The 14,733-nt window shown below is 37.9% G+C and overlaps 2 protein-coding genes across 8 annotated transcripts in view; one reads left to right on the top strand and one right to left on the bottom strand.

Annotated features, from left to right (window-relative positions):
• The window catches only part of unc119a2 (unc-119 lipid binding chaperone a2), a 38,474-nt gene extending 27,911 nt beyond the window's left edge, over positions 1–10,563 (top strand). For both annotated transcript variants that reach the window (XM_079587027.1, XM_079587026.1), the window contains 4 exons: positions 3,895–4,008; positions 5,002–5,101; positions 6,821–6,993; positions 8,232–10,563. In XM_079587027.1, the coding sequence (XP_079443153.1) occupies positions 3,895–4,008; positions 5,002–5,101; positions 6,821–6,993; positions 8,232–8,344 (500 nt within the window). In that variant the 3' untranslated portion in view covers positions 8,345–10,563. The remainder of the gene's footprint in view (positions 1–3,894; positions 4,009–5,001; positions 5,102–6,820; positions 6,994–8,231) is intronic.
• Positions 10,564–10,750: 187 nt separating this feature from the next.
• Positions 10,751–14,733, bottom strand: part of slc13a2 (solute carrier family 13 member 2) — a 42,628-nt gene continuing 38,645 nt past the window's right edge. For all 6 annotated transcript variants that reach the window (XM_079587021.1, XM_079587020.1, XM_079587019.1 and 3 more), the window contains 3 exons: positions 11,570–11,731; positions 11,290–11,427; positions 10,751–11,161 (listed from right to left, as the gene is read on the bottom strand). In XM_079587021.1, coding sequence (XP_079443147.1) covers positions 11,024–11,161; positions 11,290–11,427; positions 11,570–11,731 — 438 coding nt within the window. In that variant the 3' untranslated portion in view covers positions 10,751–11,023. The remainder of the gene's footprint in view (positions 11,162–11,289; positions 11,428–11,569; positions 11,732–14,733) is intronic.

A 14,733-nucleotide genomic window follows, 5' to 3' on the forward strand; every position in this document is an offset into this window, starting at 1 on the left:
GTGTATATTAATAATCAGGCAATTATTTCAGGCAATTATAATAATGCCTCTGAGTTTGCATCCCTGGATGTTAAATGCTTTTCAAAACCCTTAAAATCACAGAATTTGTCTAAGGGCATGTATGTTCACACAACAACAATGTACTAAAAACGGAAACGTTTTTCCTTTGCGTTTTTCTTGTACAGACGACAGTTGAAGCGATTAAAAACGCTGTATTCTGCTGCCAGGCCAGTAGTTGGCGATGTCACTAAGAAACACTACACGCCTGTAGACTGTCACGTAATACGCATGATGTCACCATTTTCACAAATTTGCATTTGAGTAGTTTATACGGAGACTATAATGGTATTGTTTTCAAATATGTGCACTTTAAAACCCATTTTCAAAAGTTAGCATTTTTAGGCCCCCAAAACGCCATTGTAAATGAACGGCCAAAACGCATGTTTTTAGTTGAATATTTCATGGTGTCGTGCAAACGGACCCTAAGTAATGCAATTATAATATTTGGACAAATTTTGCAAGGTTTTGGGTTTTGTTTTTGTCTGGGCTTAATAAAAAATACAGATAATTAAAGGGTTTTTGGACCAATTTTTTAGGGCCCAAGCCTTGAAAAGGCGAAGGCCCTATTGTTTTTCTTCGGATTATTATTTTTATTATTTATTATTATTATTATTATTATTTTACTACCTTTTGGGCACTTTTGGGGGCCTTAACGTGCTCAAAAACTCTTGAAACTTTGCACAAATGTCAGAACCTGCGGCCATCAGGGCCCGACTGAAGCTGGGACCCGGGCGTGGCAGGGGGGCTCGCCAGCGCCCCCTGGAATGGGATTCAAAAACATGTCCATATATCAAACACGCTTGCATGAAATAATATGAAACTCGGTACACATATAGATCTCATCGGGCCGAACAACTTTCGTGCTCTAAGTTTTACGCCAGTCCAACAGGAAGTCGGCTATTATGGGTTGTATGGAAACGCATGTTCTGGCATTTGAAACACTTCTCCTAGAGAATTCATCGGATGACCACGAAACTCGGTGTGCATGAAGCCAAGACATGGAGGATGATAAATTGCGAGGGGATTTTTGATATCTCGAACGGTTTGGCTGTGGCGAGGAAACAAATTTATGGCGAATATTGGAAACAGGAAGTGTGTTATAACATCCTCATACATTAATTGATCTTGATGAAACTTCAGCAGTGTGTTCGCTGTAAGAGGCCGATCACATGGATGTGACTATTGTGAGTCAAAGTTATAGCGCCACCAACTGGCAGCAGGAAGTGTGTCACTTTCAAGATACTTTTGACCCAAGAGGGGGGGTTAGTTTTACCTACAGTCACAAAAATCTATATATGTATTCTTCTCCTTGAGCCGGACAACTTTCTAATTTACAGTCATTAGCTCAGACCAACAGAATAGGGCTATTTAATAAAAATCAAGTCATACATAGGGCTATACTGCCCTCTAGTGATGTATGACAGTCAATGCCAGCATGTAAGGTCTAAATGAGATCAAAATAGTTCAGACATAAATATATATTTATTAGGGTGACTGTGTGAGGATATTTTCCCACCGGTTAATCGACGTGTGACACCGGCGGGAGCTTTTAAATCGCTAACTTAAAAGCGAAAGTAAGTACTGGACGTCCAGTAGGAATGAACTAAAACACACTCTGTTCTGCTCGTTCCTCGCCGTGAACGCGTTATTGCTTGAATTGCGAGTTCAATAGCCTATTATTCTTAATGGAAAACAATAAAACAGTACAATGACAGATTCGCTTAAATAGTCGTTTTTACACAAAATATTCCGTCATCATCTTTTCAGTCTGCTCTTCTCACCCATGATGATTAATGAAATTGGACTGATCTTTGCTGCGACTCTCGTTCAACTCACGTTTTATTAAGCGGACACGTTCAGGTTTTAATAGGTTAGTGCCCGTTCTCTAACTAAACTAAATTATTTTAACACACACACACACACACACACACACACACACACACACACACACACACGTGCATTGCAATCTCAAATCGACGGTGGAGCGCGATTATATATTTAAATCTGTATATTGTAGCCTAATATCTGTACCTAGTCACACCCCTACTCTTATTAAATGTATGCTTCATATTTCATTTTTAATTTCTAAATTTGATCAATAAATTAAATTATTTAGAATAATAAGACACTATAGGGACACCCTGTGGCTGATCAAATTAAATATTTTAAACTGAAAAATAACAATGCATTAAATAATGTTATGAGATTGTTTTAAATATAAGTTAATTAACGATCGTTGGAAAGAATGATAGGCTATACTTTTGAACATAACACTAAACCTCCTTTAAGTGTCGCAAGGCGACCGTCTTAATGAGCGAGTCATTGATTCATTCGTTCAAACGAGTCGTTTGAACGACTGAGTCATTAATGAATGAGACAGTTGTCTATTGATTGATAATTGAATCTTTGAGTCAAGCGATTCTTTCAAAAAGCGGAATCATTCACTAATGAAAAAACACTGTGAGATGCGCGATGGTTCTGCTGTGATCTTTGTTGAACTATTTTCGCTGCTGAAACAGAACAAAAACAGGAACATTGCATCTAAAGTGTAATTGACTCATTTTATGCATTTATTGAACTGTTGTATGAAATCAATGTCAATTTTTCAATTGTGATGGTGGTATTCATGAAAAGAGGACTCGTCGTGTGAGGTTGCTTAACTGTATCATGTTAGAAAATATGAAAACGCCCCATTTTTTAATTGTTCACTGGGATTATTTTGTGAGTGCTTCGCAACATTGTTACCGTGAGTAATGTATTTATAATGCACTATCGATAGCAGCTTACAATAAATGTTATAATCAGGATTTTGTTTCTTTTTTCCCCATGTTCTAATCAGGTTGGGCAAGTAAAATTATCTTTGTCTCAACCATGCGCTTTTTAGTTTCATGATTTGGCTCTATAGTTCGGGGTGGATTGCTTGAATTGTGAGTTCAATAGCCTATTGTTCTTACAGTAAATGAAATCGGACTCCTGCTGCTGATCTTTGCTGCTTAAAATAAACAGATTACTGCTCTGTTTGAGGACAAGAAATTAAAACCAATGCAATATGATGAATGTCCAAAAGATGGCACCGACAGACTGTTTTTAAATGAGGTTGGATAATTTTTTTTTGCTTTTAAACTGTGTGTGTGTGTGTGTGTGTGTGTGAGAGAGAGAGATTTTGGTTGGGTGACAGTTGTAGGTTACAGTTTGACAAGAGTTTATAGTTTAACAAAACACATACCGGTATATATATATATATATGTATATATAAATTTTTTTTTCTTATATGTGCCCTCGATGCGCACTTTTGCAGAACCCACACTGATGCAAGCTCTAAAGCAGACTTCTTCTCGACAGTCAAAGCGGAGTTACGTTATTGCCCGTCGTGCACAGGAACCCGAAAGGCACCGGGGTGGCGGCTTTTTATATATATATATATATATATATATATATATATATATATATATATATATATATATATATATATATAAATAAATATAGCTGCAAGCAGCGATGTAGGGCCCAAGCCGGTGGCAGCGCCAGCCCGGTGCCTTTAGTGTAACTAAAGGCACCAGGGTGCCGGTGCCACCGGCTTGGGCCCGTAATCGCTGCTTGCAGCTATATTTTTTGTTTTATTTTTTTTGTGCCATTTTTGGCTTTGCTTCCAAGTAAAGTCTCTGCTGTCTTATACATCTGTGTAATACTAAATTATTAAGGTACCAATTTGAACTGCTGACATTATCATTACAATTCATACAATTGTGACTCTCAAAGTGTATATGACTGTAGGGAACAGGAATATTAATTTGTAAATGTAGTTAATTTTTTCTTTCTTTTTTCCCCCAACAGACTATCTGTGTAGTCCAGAAGACAATGTGTACAATATTGACTTCACACGTTTCAAGATCAGGGATATGGAGACAGCAACCATACTGTTTGAGATCACCAAACCACCAGCCACAGGTGAGTGTGAGCGGCCACTTCCAGCCGGTGACCGATTCCAGTCATGTGATCAGCAGTATGGAGAGTGTACTGGATCTTGTGGGTCTTACATCTATGTATTTGATCTACTGTATATACAGTTGACACAGTAAATATACTGTGTGTGTGTCTACATGTGCATGTACATGTAAAAAGCCAAATTTTTTTTACCTGAGCACACAGCTGGCTTGATTTTGACAATTACGTCCAAGTTTTGGGCCTGTAATTAACAATGTTGAGTAACAAACTTGTGGGCTTCACTTTTGACATGGCAAAGAAGAGTTTGAGTGTGTTGTCAAAGATAAAATCCGTTAATAATCCGCTGCAGCAGTGAGATGTGATATGCTAATATATCAGATATATTTTGTCCCTAAAAAGGTGTTTGTTAGCGCGAGGTTTCATTTTACAATATGTAGTAATTTAGCAAGTCGTTTGGCTTTTTGACATTGTATATTACAAATATTATTACAGGACTTTTTATGAACACTTAAAAATAATATCGCTACAAGCTGCAATTACGGGGCCAGGCACATCATTGGAGACTGAACTGACAAGTGAGCAAAAGCACAATATAAGGCAGGGCAGGTCAAAGGTTCTGAGAAGGTTTTTTTTTTTTTTACCCAATGTTTAGATACAAATTTCTATTTCACTAGGAAAAAACATTTCCAGAGTTATAAAGGGGTATTAATAATTTTCTGACCACTAGGTGGTACTGCATTCACATGAAGTTCACTGAAATGGAACAGAAGACTGAAATATGATGCGATTCATGAAGTAATGTGCAGTGAATGATGTGCATTTGCTGTAGAAAACCCCCCGCATTCACAGCTTCAATATATATAACAAAAAAAGTCTGCTTGTCTCTGCTGTCTTGATTTAGTCCTTTTTAACACTTGGTTACACAATCATCATATACAATTATGAACAAACACATTCATTTAATTCTCATTGTGATGTTTGTCTCTTTTTTTTCAGATAAAGGAGGGGATAAAAGAGATGTTGATCCAAACGCTGGGCGGTTTGTACGTTATCAGTTTACGCCGGCTTTCTTACGGCTACGTCAAGTAGGGGCCACGTAAGTACCGTTTTAAAAATTAATCCATGTATACACTACCATTCAAAAGTATGGGGTTAGTAAGATAGTTACAAAAATACATGCACATTCACACACCGGCCACTTTATCAGGTACACCTTCCTAGTACAGTGTTGGGCTGCCTTTAATTCTCCGCGGCATAGATTCAAGAAGGTGCTGGAAACATTCCTCAGATCTAGAATCACACAGTTGCTGCAGATTTGTTGGCTGCACATCCATGAAACGAATCTCCTGTTCGACCACATCCCAAAGGTGATCTGGAGACTATGGAGACCATTTTGCGATTAGTGAACTCATTGTCATGTTCAAGAAACTAGTTTGAGATGATTTGATCTTTGTGTCATGGCGTGTTATCCTGCTGAAAGTAGCCATCAGAAGATGTGTACACTGGTCATAATGGGATGGACATGGTCAGCAACAACAATACTCGGGTAGGCTGTGGCGTTTAATCGATGCTCATTTGTTACAAAGAGGCCCAGAGTGTGCGCAGAGAATATCCCCCACACCACAAGCACCAGCCTGAACCGTTGAGACAAGGCAGGATGGATCCATGCGTTTATGCCAAATTCTGACCCTACTATCTGAATGTTGCAGAAATCAAGGCTCATGAGACCAGACAACATTTTTCCAATCTTTTATTGTCCAATTTTTGGTAAGCCCGTTTTAATTGTAGCTTCAGTTTCCTGGTTTCATCAGACAGGAGTGACACCGGTGTGTGTTCTCCTGCTGTAGTCCGACATGTTGTGTGTTCAGAGATGCTCTTCTGCAGATCTCGGTTGCAACAAGTGGTTATTATAGTTACTACTGTTGTCTTTCTATCAGCTCGAACCAGTCTGGCCATTGTCCTCTGACATCAACAAAGCATTTTCACTCTCAGAACTGCCACTCACTGGATATTTTCTCTTTTTCAGACCATTCTCTGTAAACCCTAGAGATTGTTGTGTGTGAAAATCCCAGTAGATCAGCAGTTTCTGAAATACTCAGACCAGCCAGTCTGGCACAAACAACCGTCGTGCCACGTTCAAAGTCACTTAAATCCCCTTTCTGATGCTCAGTTTGAACTTCAGCAGATTGTCTTGACCATGTCTACATGCCTAAATGCATTAAGTAGCTGCCATGTGATTGGCTGATTAGATATTTGCATTAACAAGCAGTTGAACAGGTGTACCTAATAAAGTGTCCGGAATGCGTTTATAGGAAAGTAACGAAGTAAAAGTAAATCATTAAAAGTATATCATTTTCATCTAAGTAATTCCAAACTTCGCGAGGCAGATGACGACTTTGTGATCAAATACCATCCACTTGCTAAACACGCTCCACAGCGCCACCCAGTGCATTTAATTATAACTGCAAATTAGTGCTTGGGATTTATCATGAGTCTCATATTCCAGGCGCATGCTTATTAAGGTCAGACATAATAATCACAACAAAAAGAGCATAAATAATTTCTCTAAATTAAACCTGTGGAATAAATCACATAATCATGCTAAAGGGCAGAACGTAGAGGTAGATGCAATAAGCTTCTCATTAGAAATAATGTACCCAGTTCACGTAATACATTGAGGAAGGGAATGCTGAACAGTCGTAGGGAAGTAAACAACTATCTACATTTCCCCAAGTAAAAAACTACATATAAATGAACACTGAAGAGCCAGATCTCTGAGCTGAATATCTTGTCTACCTTGTTTCTGTGTTTTTAGTGTTGAATTCACAGTAGGGGACATCCCCATCAATAACTTCCGGATGATCGAGAGGCACTATTTCCGTGAACAGCTGCTGAAGAGCTTCGACTTTGAGTTCGGCTTCTGCATCCCCAGCAGCAAGAACACCTGTGAGCACATCTACGAGTTCCCGCCGCTCTCAGAGGATCTCAGTAAGTGCCGTCAACACTGTCAACGGAGGTTGGGGTTGCAAATGTTTTTTATATTTTTTATAAAAGAAGTCTCTTATTCTCACAGAGGCTGCATTTATTTGGTCAAAAATACAGTAAAAACAGTGAATAAATACTACAATTTAAAATGACTTTTTTCTGTTTTGATATAATTTATTCCTGTGGTATATACAGTAGTTCAAATACAAATGTCTATGCAAAACTATAATGATATTCTGCATAGATTCACTTCATAGAAACTTCACCCTACTGATTATGAATTTGAACATAATCACATATGTGCGTGTGTGTGTGTATGTACTGTATGTATGTATGTACTGTATGTGTAGGACAACTTTGATTAACTTATTTGATCCACTTCAAATGTTGAATACTATATATAGGGGGGGACAAGAACAGGTATTGTTCAAAATGTATCTAAACTTTGATGAAAGGTTTTGATCCACTTAAAATGTTGACTACTGTGTATGTGTGTATATATATATATATATACACACACACATACATTCTATATATATATATATATATATATATATATATATACACGTACACATACACATACACACACACGTTACAATTGATAAACATAAATATACACACATATTTTTTATATACATTATGTGTTTATAAATTAGATTTTACGGTGAATAAATTACTATTCATATGTATGTTCAAATTTATAAACGTGTGTGTATATAAATTATATTAATGTAGTATTATAACATAATAATACATAATATAATATGAATGTGTCTATATGTATGTTTATAAATTTTAACTTGTGTATGTATGTATATACCGGTGTGTGTGTATATATATATATATATATATATATATATATATATATATATATATATATATATATATATATATATATATATATACACACTGCATATGTATATGTAACTTATTTTAACTTATTTTTTTATGAAATTTAATTGAAAATGATGCGTTGCATACTTAATTTTTATTTCAAGGATTTCATCCTTTTAATGAGGTTCGTTATTATATCAAAACCATTTTTTTACTTCGAGTCATTGAATGCATTGATTACTTTTTAAATATATTTGTGAATACATTAATAGACCCAGACAAGTAATGAACATCATGTCATTGACCTAACAGCATCTATGAGCTTTTAAAAAAGCTTCATAATTATCACATTATCTGCATATCTCGATGGTGATTTGAGCTCTCTGACGCGTATTCTTATATTTCAGTACGTGAGATGATCCTCCATCCTTACGAGACGCAGTCCGACAGCTTCTACTTTGTGGACAACAAGCTGGTCATGCACAACAAAGCAGATTACTCGTACAGCGGAGGCCCGTAAGACAGCGGTGGGACGGGACTGAGGCCGAGAGTTTGACTGACAGACCTAAGAACCAATCACATGTCTTTGTCCAGCAGTCACGCCCTCCTCGAATCAGTGTCATAGACGACCACCTGCAGTGCGCCATGCCTGTTTTTGAGATCTAAAGTGTCATATCATAAGGTCTTGCCCAATGCATACATATCCTGTTGTGATTTCACACTGCCATTGTTCGCATCAGCAAATATAGATATTATATTATATTTTGTAACTTACCCCAAACATGAGCAAATTCACTCTAGTCCCATGTTTTTATGGGCAAGGCACTGTAATGTGAATGGTACTTAGGTTTTACTATTCATTGTGCGCATGTGTGTGTATGAGTGGGGGTTTTGATTCAGTGTGTGTGTGAGTGAGTGAGAGGGGGGCGTCTTAAGTGGGCCGTCCTCACAGTTTAACACAAATAAGACTATATATTGTTGATGTTGAGTATTACTTTCCCTGTCAGAATAAGCTACATCAGAATTTCATACTTGTGAACTTTTCATCCTAAATAGAATATAATATGATTTTATGGTGAGACCTTGACTTAATTGATAGATTTGTGTTGAATTAGATATATTTTGATACGTGAACAAACTTGCTTAATTTTGAGATGTTGATTATTTGTGTGGATAAAAGCAAAAATCAAGCAAAAAACGAAGTCAAATCGATTCAAAAGGAGTTTATGGTGCACAACCGTCATGAATATGCAGATACTAGGAACTTTTGCATCCAAAGGTCTGCGTAAAGTACATCATTCATGCTGCGAACGAGAGGTTGTGTAGATAAAACAACGTTTGTGCAAAAAAAAAAAAGTCTGCCGAAAAGGGAACGCGGCACACGTTACAAGCCTTGACATTTCAAACGTCCGGTTCGTGTGGTTTCTTTTTGTCTTTGTAAAAAACAAAAGGAAAGAAATATCCGTTATCAGCTGTCTAAAGAAGAATAGTTCAAGGAGATCAAGAGATGGTGTCTCTTCTCATCTCTCCATCACACATTCCAGTGAGCCAGAGCCCTCACAGCTGTTTAGTGCACATAGCAGAGGTTAGGTTTTACGTCTTATCCAAGGACCCTTGTATTCATAGTGCAAAAAGTGCATTTAGGAGGATGATTTCAAGAAACTCTGTTTTTGGTTTATGAATAAGGGGGAGGCTTTCAAGGACTTGTGTAAGTGTGTAAAATGGAGGAATAACTTGAAAAATGTTTCTAGTCAGACATGTAACAGCTTTATTTATAATTGTGATTTATTGTAAATGATTTTCAGAGGGGAGAAAATGAAACATGTTTTGGACAGTTCAAACGCCAGTGTGGAATAAAAGAGAAATAAATGTATATGTTGAATTTTTTTGGAAATTACTGAAGTTGTCTATTTTCTTATAGCCATTCGTTGTCTTATAAACAATTATTTTGAACAAATTCTTATAGTTTAGCACTAGCACATTTAGTTAGAGTTTATTGTATTTGAATTTTAATATACACTATAGTTAATTTATTTTTTTAATTCAACAAGGAAAATAATTTGTGAACTTTATCAAAGCATCTTGGGGGAAAAAAGTATGGTTTCAGCAAAAATGTTAAGCTGAACAACTTTTCAAAATTTATAATAATAAATGAAGACTGTTAGTAATGGCTGCTGAAATTTTAGCTTTGCCATCACATACATAAATTACATTTGAAAAGATATTCAAATAGAAAAGTTATTTTGAATTGTAACGTTTTACAATATTGCTGTTTTTTCTGTATTTTTTTTAAACCACGAAATGCAGACTTAAGCGTCATCATTGAAAAACATTTAAAAACCTAAAAGAAAAGGAATAAAACCCTGTAAAATAAATACAGGTCCCAAGATTTACCTTGCATTTGCAATTTATAATACATCAGTACTTAAATACACTCTCATTTATCAACAATATTGTTACAGCAGGTGCATGCTGTGAATGAAAGTTCGCACAAGTTTGCACAAAATTAGTTTTATTTGACAAAAAGCACATTCTAAAAAAATGGCGTGAAGGTTACATTTAAGCATTTATAGTACATATAATTAAGGGTCATTTCTTTAACTGTGCTACCTCACAAATTAAGATTTATGATTCAAATGTGTAATTAAAATGTATGAAATAGACAAAGAAGATCCAAAAAGGGATCTAAAACGTAAAAGGTCTTATCCAGACCCTATAAATTAAATAAAATGTCGTGAACCAGCACAAATGGAAGAACAGAAACCCTACTTGTGAAAACCAAAGCCACAAAGTATGTAGAAAAAAAAAAGGTTCTGCATAAACCTGAACTTGGATCAGATTTGAGCCACATTGGGGCAAAAAGCGCTACATGGAGCCAACTCACATTTACAAAGTCCTCATACGCGAGTGACTTTAAATATGTAAATAAGTGATGCATAATTCTGAACACTAAATGGAAGCTGTAAATCCTTACTGGCCACTTCATTTAGTGCTTGAAAAGATCCTTTCAAGAGGTTTTAGAGAAAAACTAAGCCTTTGCTCCATAGGGCGCTGATGAGGGGACGGACGCTACACGCTCTAATACTGCATACTGACACTTTTGTGCATTTGATGATGCCATTTTTTGGATTAGCTTCCTCTCTCCCCTTTCTTTTCCTTCAGTATTCTCACTAAACCAAAGAATTCGATGTGAAGATGTTCATGGTGAATGTGTGATATTTGTGCTATTGGCCCATGTGGGAAAGGTTCCTAGCTTGAACATGGCCGTTCCCCATGTGTTGATGCCGAGGTTGATGCTCAGAATGCCAATGATGTTGAGAATGAAGCCCGCCTTTGCCTTTAGACAGAAGGAAAATACAATTATCCACTGATTTTTCCATATACAGTGTTCCACTTCACATTCAAATCCCACTTAATAAAATCCAATGGAACATCAAAACTCATATAAAATGGAGTTAACCATACCATGTCTAAGACTTTGAGGTTGCCATACGAGAAAGCAATGGCGTTGGGTGGAGTGGCTACAGGAAGCATGAATGCCAACGAAGCGCTGATCGTGCAGGGCAGCATCACATAGAGCGGATGGATCCCGATAGTTGTGGCCTGAGAACAGAGACGACGCATTATTACCACTTCCATATTTTTAAGCAGGTTAAACACTTCAGCTTCGAAATTCACTTTTAGGTCGAATGAATGTGTGTAACTTATGTTGTAGAATAGGTTTGGTAGGTTTCTGTATGCTCACCATAGAGGCAAGAATGGGCAGGAATAGTGTGGTGGTGGCCGTGTTGCTGGAACACTCCGTGAACGTTCCCACCAGCAAACACAGAATCAGAGAGATGGCGAAGGGTGGGATGCTCTGCAGAGGGGCCAGGCTTTCACCCAACCACACCGATAGTCCAGACGCCTACACAAACATCACATCACATATCACATCACATATCACATCACATATCATCACATCGCATCGCATCACATCGCATCAATCACATCACATCACATCAATAACATCACACATCACACATCAATCACATCAATCACATCACACATCACATCACACATCACATCACACATCACATCAATCACATCAATCACATCAATCACATCACACATCACATCAATCACATCACACATCACACCACATCAATCACATCACACATCACATCACACATCACACATCACACATCACATCAATCACATCAATCACATCAATCAAATCAATCACATCACACATCACATCAATCACATCACACATCACACATCACATCACATCACATCACATCAATCACATCATCAATCACATCACATCACATCACATCAATCACATCACATCACATCACATCACATCACACATCATCAATCACATCACACATCATCAATCACATCACACATCATCAATCACATCACACATCATCAATCACATCACACATCATCAATCACATCACACATCATCAATCACATCACATCAATCACACATCACACATCATCAATCACATCACATCAATCACACATCACACATCATCAATCACATCACATCACATCACACATCACACATCATCAATCACATCACATCACATCACACATCACACATCATCAATCACATCACATCAATCACACATCACACATCATCAATCACATCACATCACATCACACATCATCAATCACATCACACATCACATCACACATCACACATCATCAATCACATCACACATCATCAATCACATCAATCACATCACATCACATCAATCATATCACATCACACATCAATCAATCACATCACATCACATCAATCACATCACACATCAATCAATCACATCACATCACACCACACATCACATCACACATCACACATCACATCAATCACATCACATCAATCACATCACATCACACATCACACATCACATCACATCACATCACACATCAATCACATCACACATCACATCAATCACATCACATCACACATCACACCACACATCACATCACATCACATCAATCACATCACACATCAATCACATCACATCACACATCACATCACATCACATCAATCACATCACACATCAATCACATCACATCACACATCACACCACACATCACATCACATCAATCACATCACACATCACACATCACATCACACATCACATCACATCACATCACATCACATCACATCACATCACATCAATCACATCACATCAATCACATCACATCACACATCACACCACACATCACATCACATCACATCAATCACATCACACATCAATCACATCACATCACATCAATCACATCACACATCACACATCACACATCACATCACATCACATCACACATCACATCACACATCACATCAATCACATCACACATCACATCAATCACATCACACATCACACATCACACATCACACATCACATCACACATCAATCACATCACACATCACATCACACATCACACCACACATCACATCAATCCACATCACACCACACAACACATCACACCACATCACACATCACATCACTCTACATCACATCACACATCACATCACTCTACATCACATCACATCACATCACATCACTCTACATCATCAATCACATCACACATCACATCACATCACAACACATCAATCATATTACATCACATCACACATCACATCAATCACATCAATCACATCACATCAATCACATCAATCACATCACACATCACATCACATCACACATCACATCACTCTACATCATCAATCACATCACACATCACATCACACCACACCACACCACACATCACACCACACATCACATCAATCCACATCACACCACACATCACATCAATCCACATCACACCACACATCACATCACATCAATCCACATCACATCACACATCACATCACATCAATCCACATCACATCACACATCACATCACATCAATCCACATCACATCACACCACACCACACATCACATCAATCCACATCACACCACACATCACATCAATCCACATCACACCACACATCACACCACACCACACATCACATCAATCCACATCACATCACACCACACCACACCACACATCACACCACACCACACCACACATCACACATCACATCACACCACACCACACCACATCACACCACATCACATCAATCACACATCACATCACATCACATCACTCTACATCACACCACACATCACACCACACCACACCACACATCACATCAATCCACATCACACATCACATCACACATTACATCAATCACATCACACCACACCACACATCACATCAATCCACATCACACATCACATCACATCACACATCACATCACATCACACATCACATCACTCTACATCATCAATCACATCACACCACACCACACATCACATCACACCACACCACACATCACATCACACCACACCACACATCACACCACACATCACATCAATCCACATCACACCACACATCACATCAATCCACATCACACCACACATCACATCACACATCACACCACATCACACATCACATCACATCACACCACACCACACATCACACCACACATCACATCAATCCACATCACACCACACATCACATCACACATCACACCACACCACACCACACATCACACCACACCACACCACACCACACCACACATCACACATCACATCACACCACACCACACCACACATCACATCACACCACACCACACCACATCACACCACATCACACCACACATCACATCACATCAATCACACATCACATCACACCACATCACTCTACATCACATCACACATCACACCACACATCATCAATCACATCACACATCACATCACTCTACATCACACATCACATCACTCTACATCACACCACACATCACATCACATCACATCAATCACACATCACATCACATCACATCACATCACATCACACCACAT

This window comes from Phoxinus phoxinus, assembly GCF_949152265.1.
Source record: "Phoxinus phoxinus genome assembly, chromosome: 17".
Taxonomy (NCBI): Eukaryota; Metazoa; Chordata; class Actinopteri; order Cypriniformes; family Leuciscidae; genus Phoxinus; species Phoxinus phoxinus.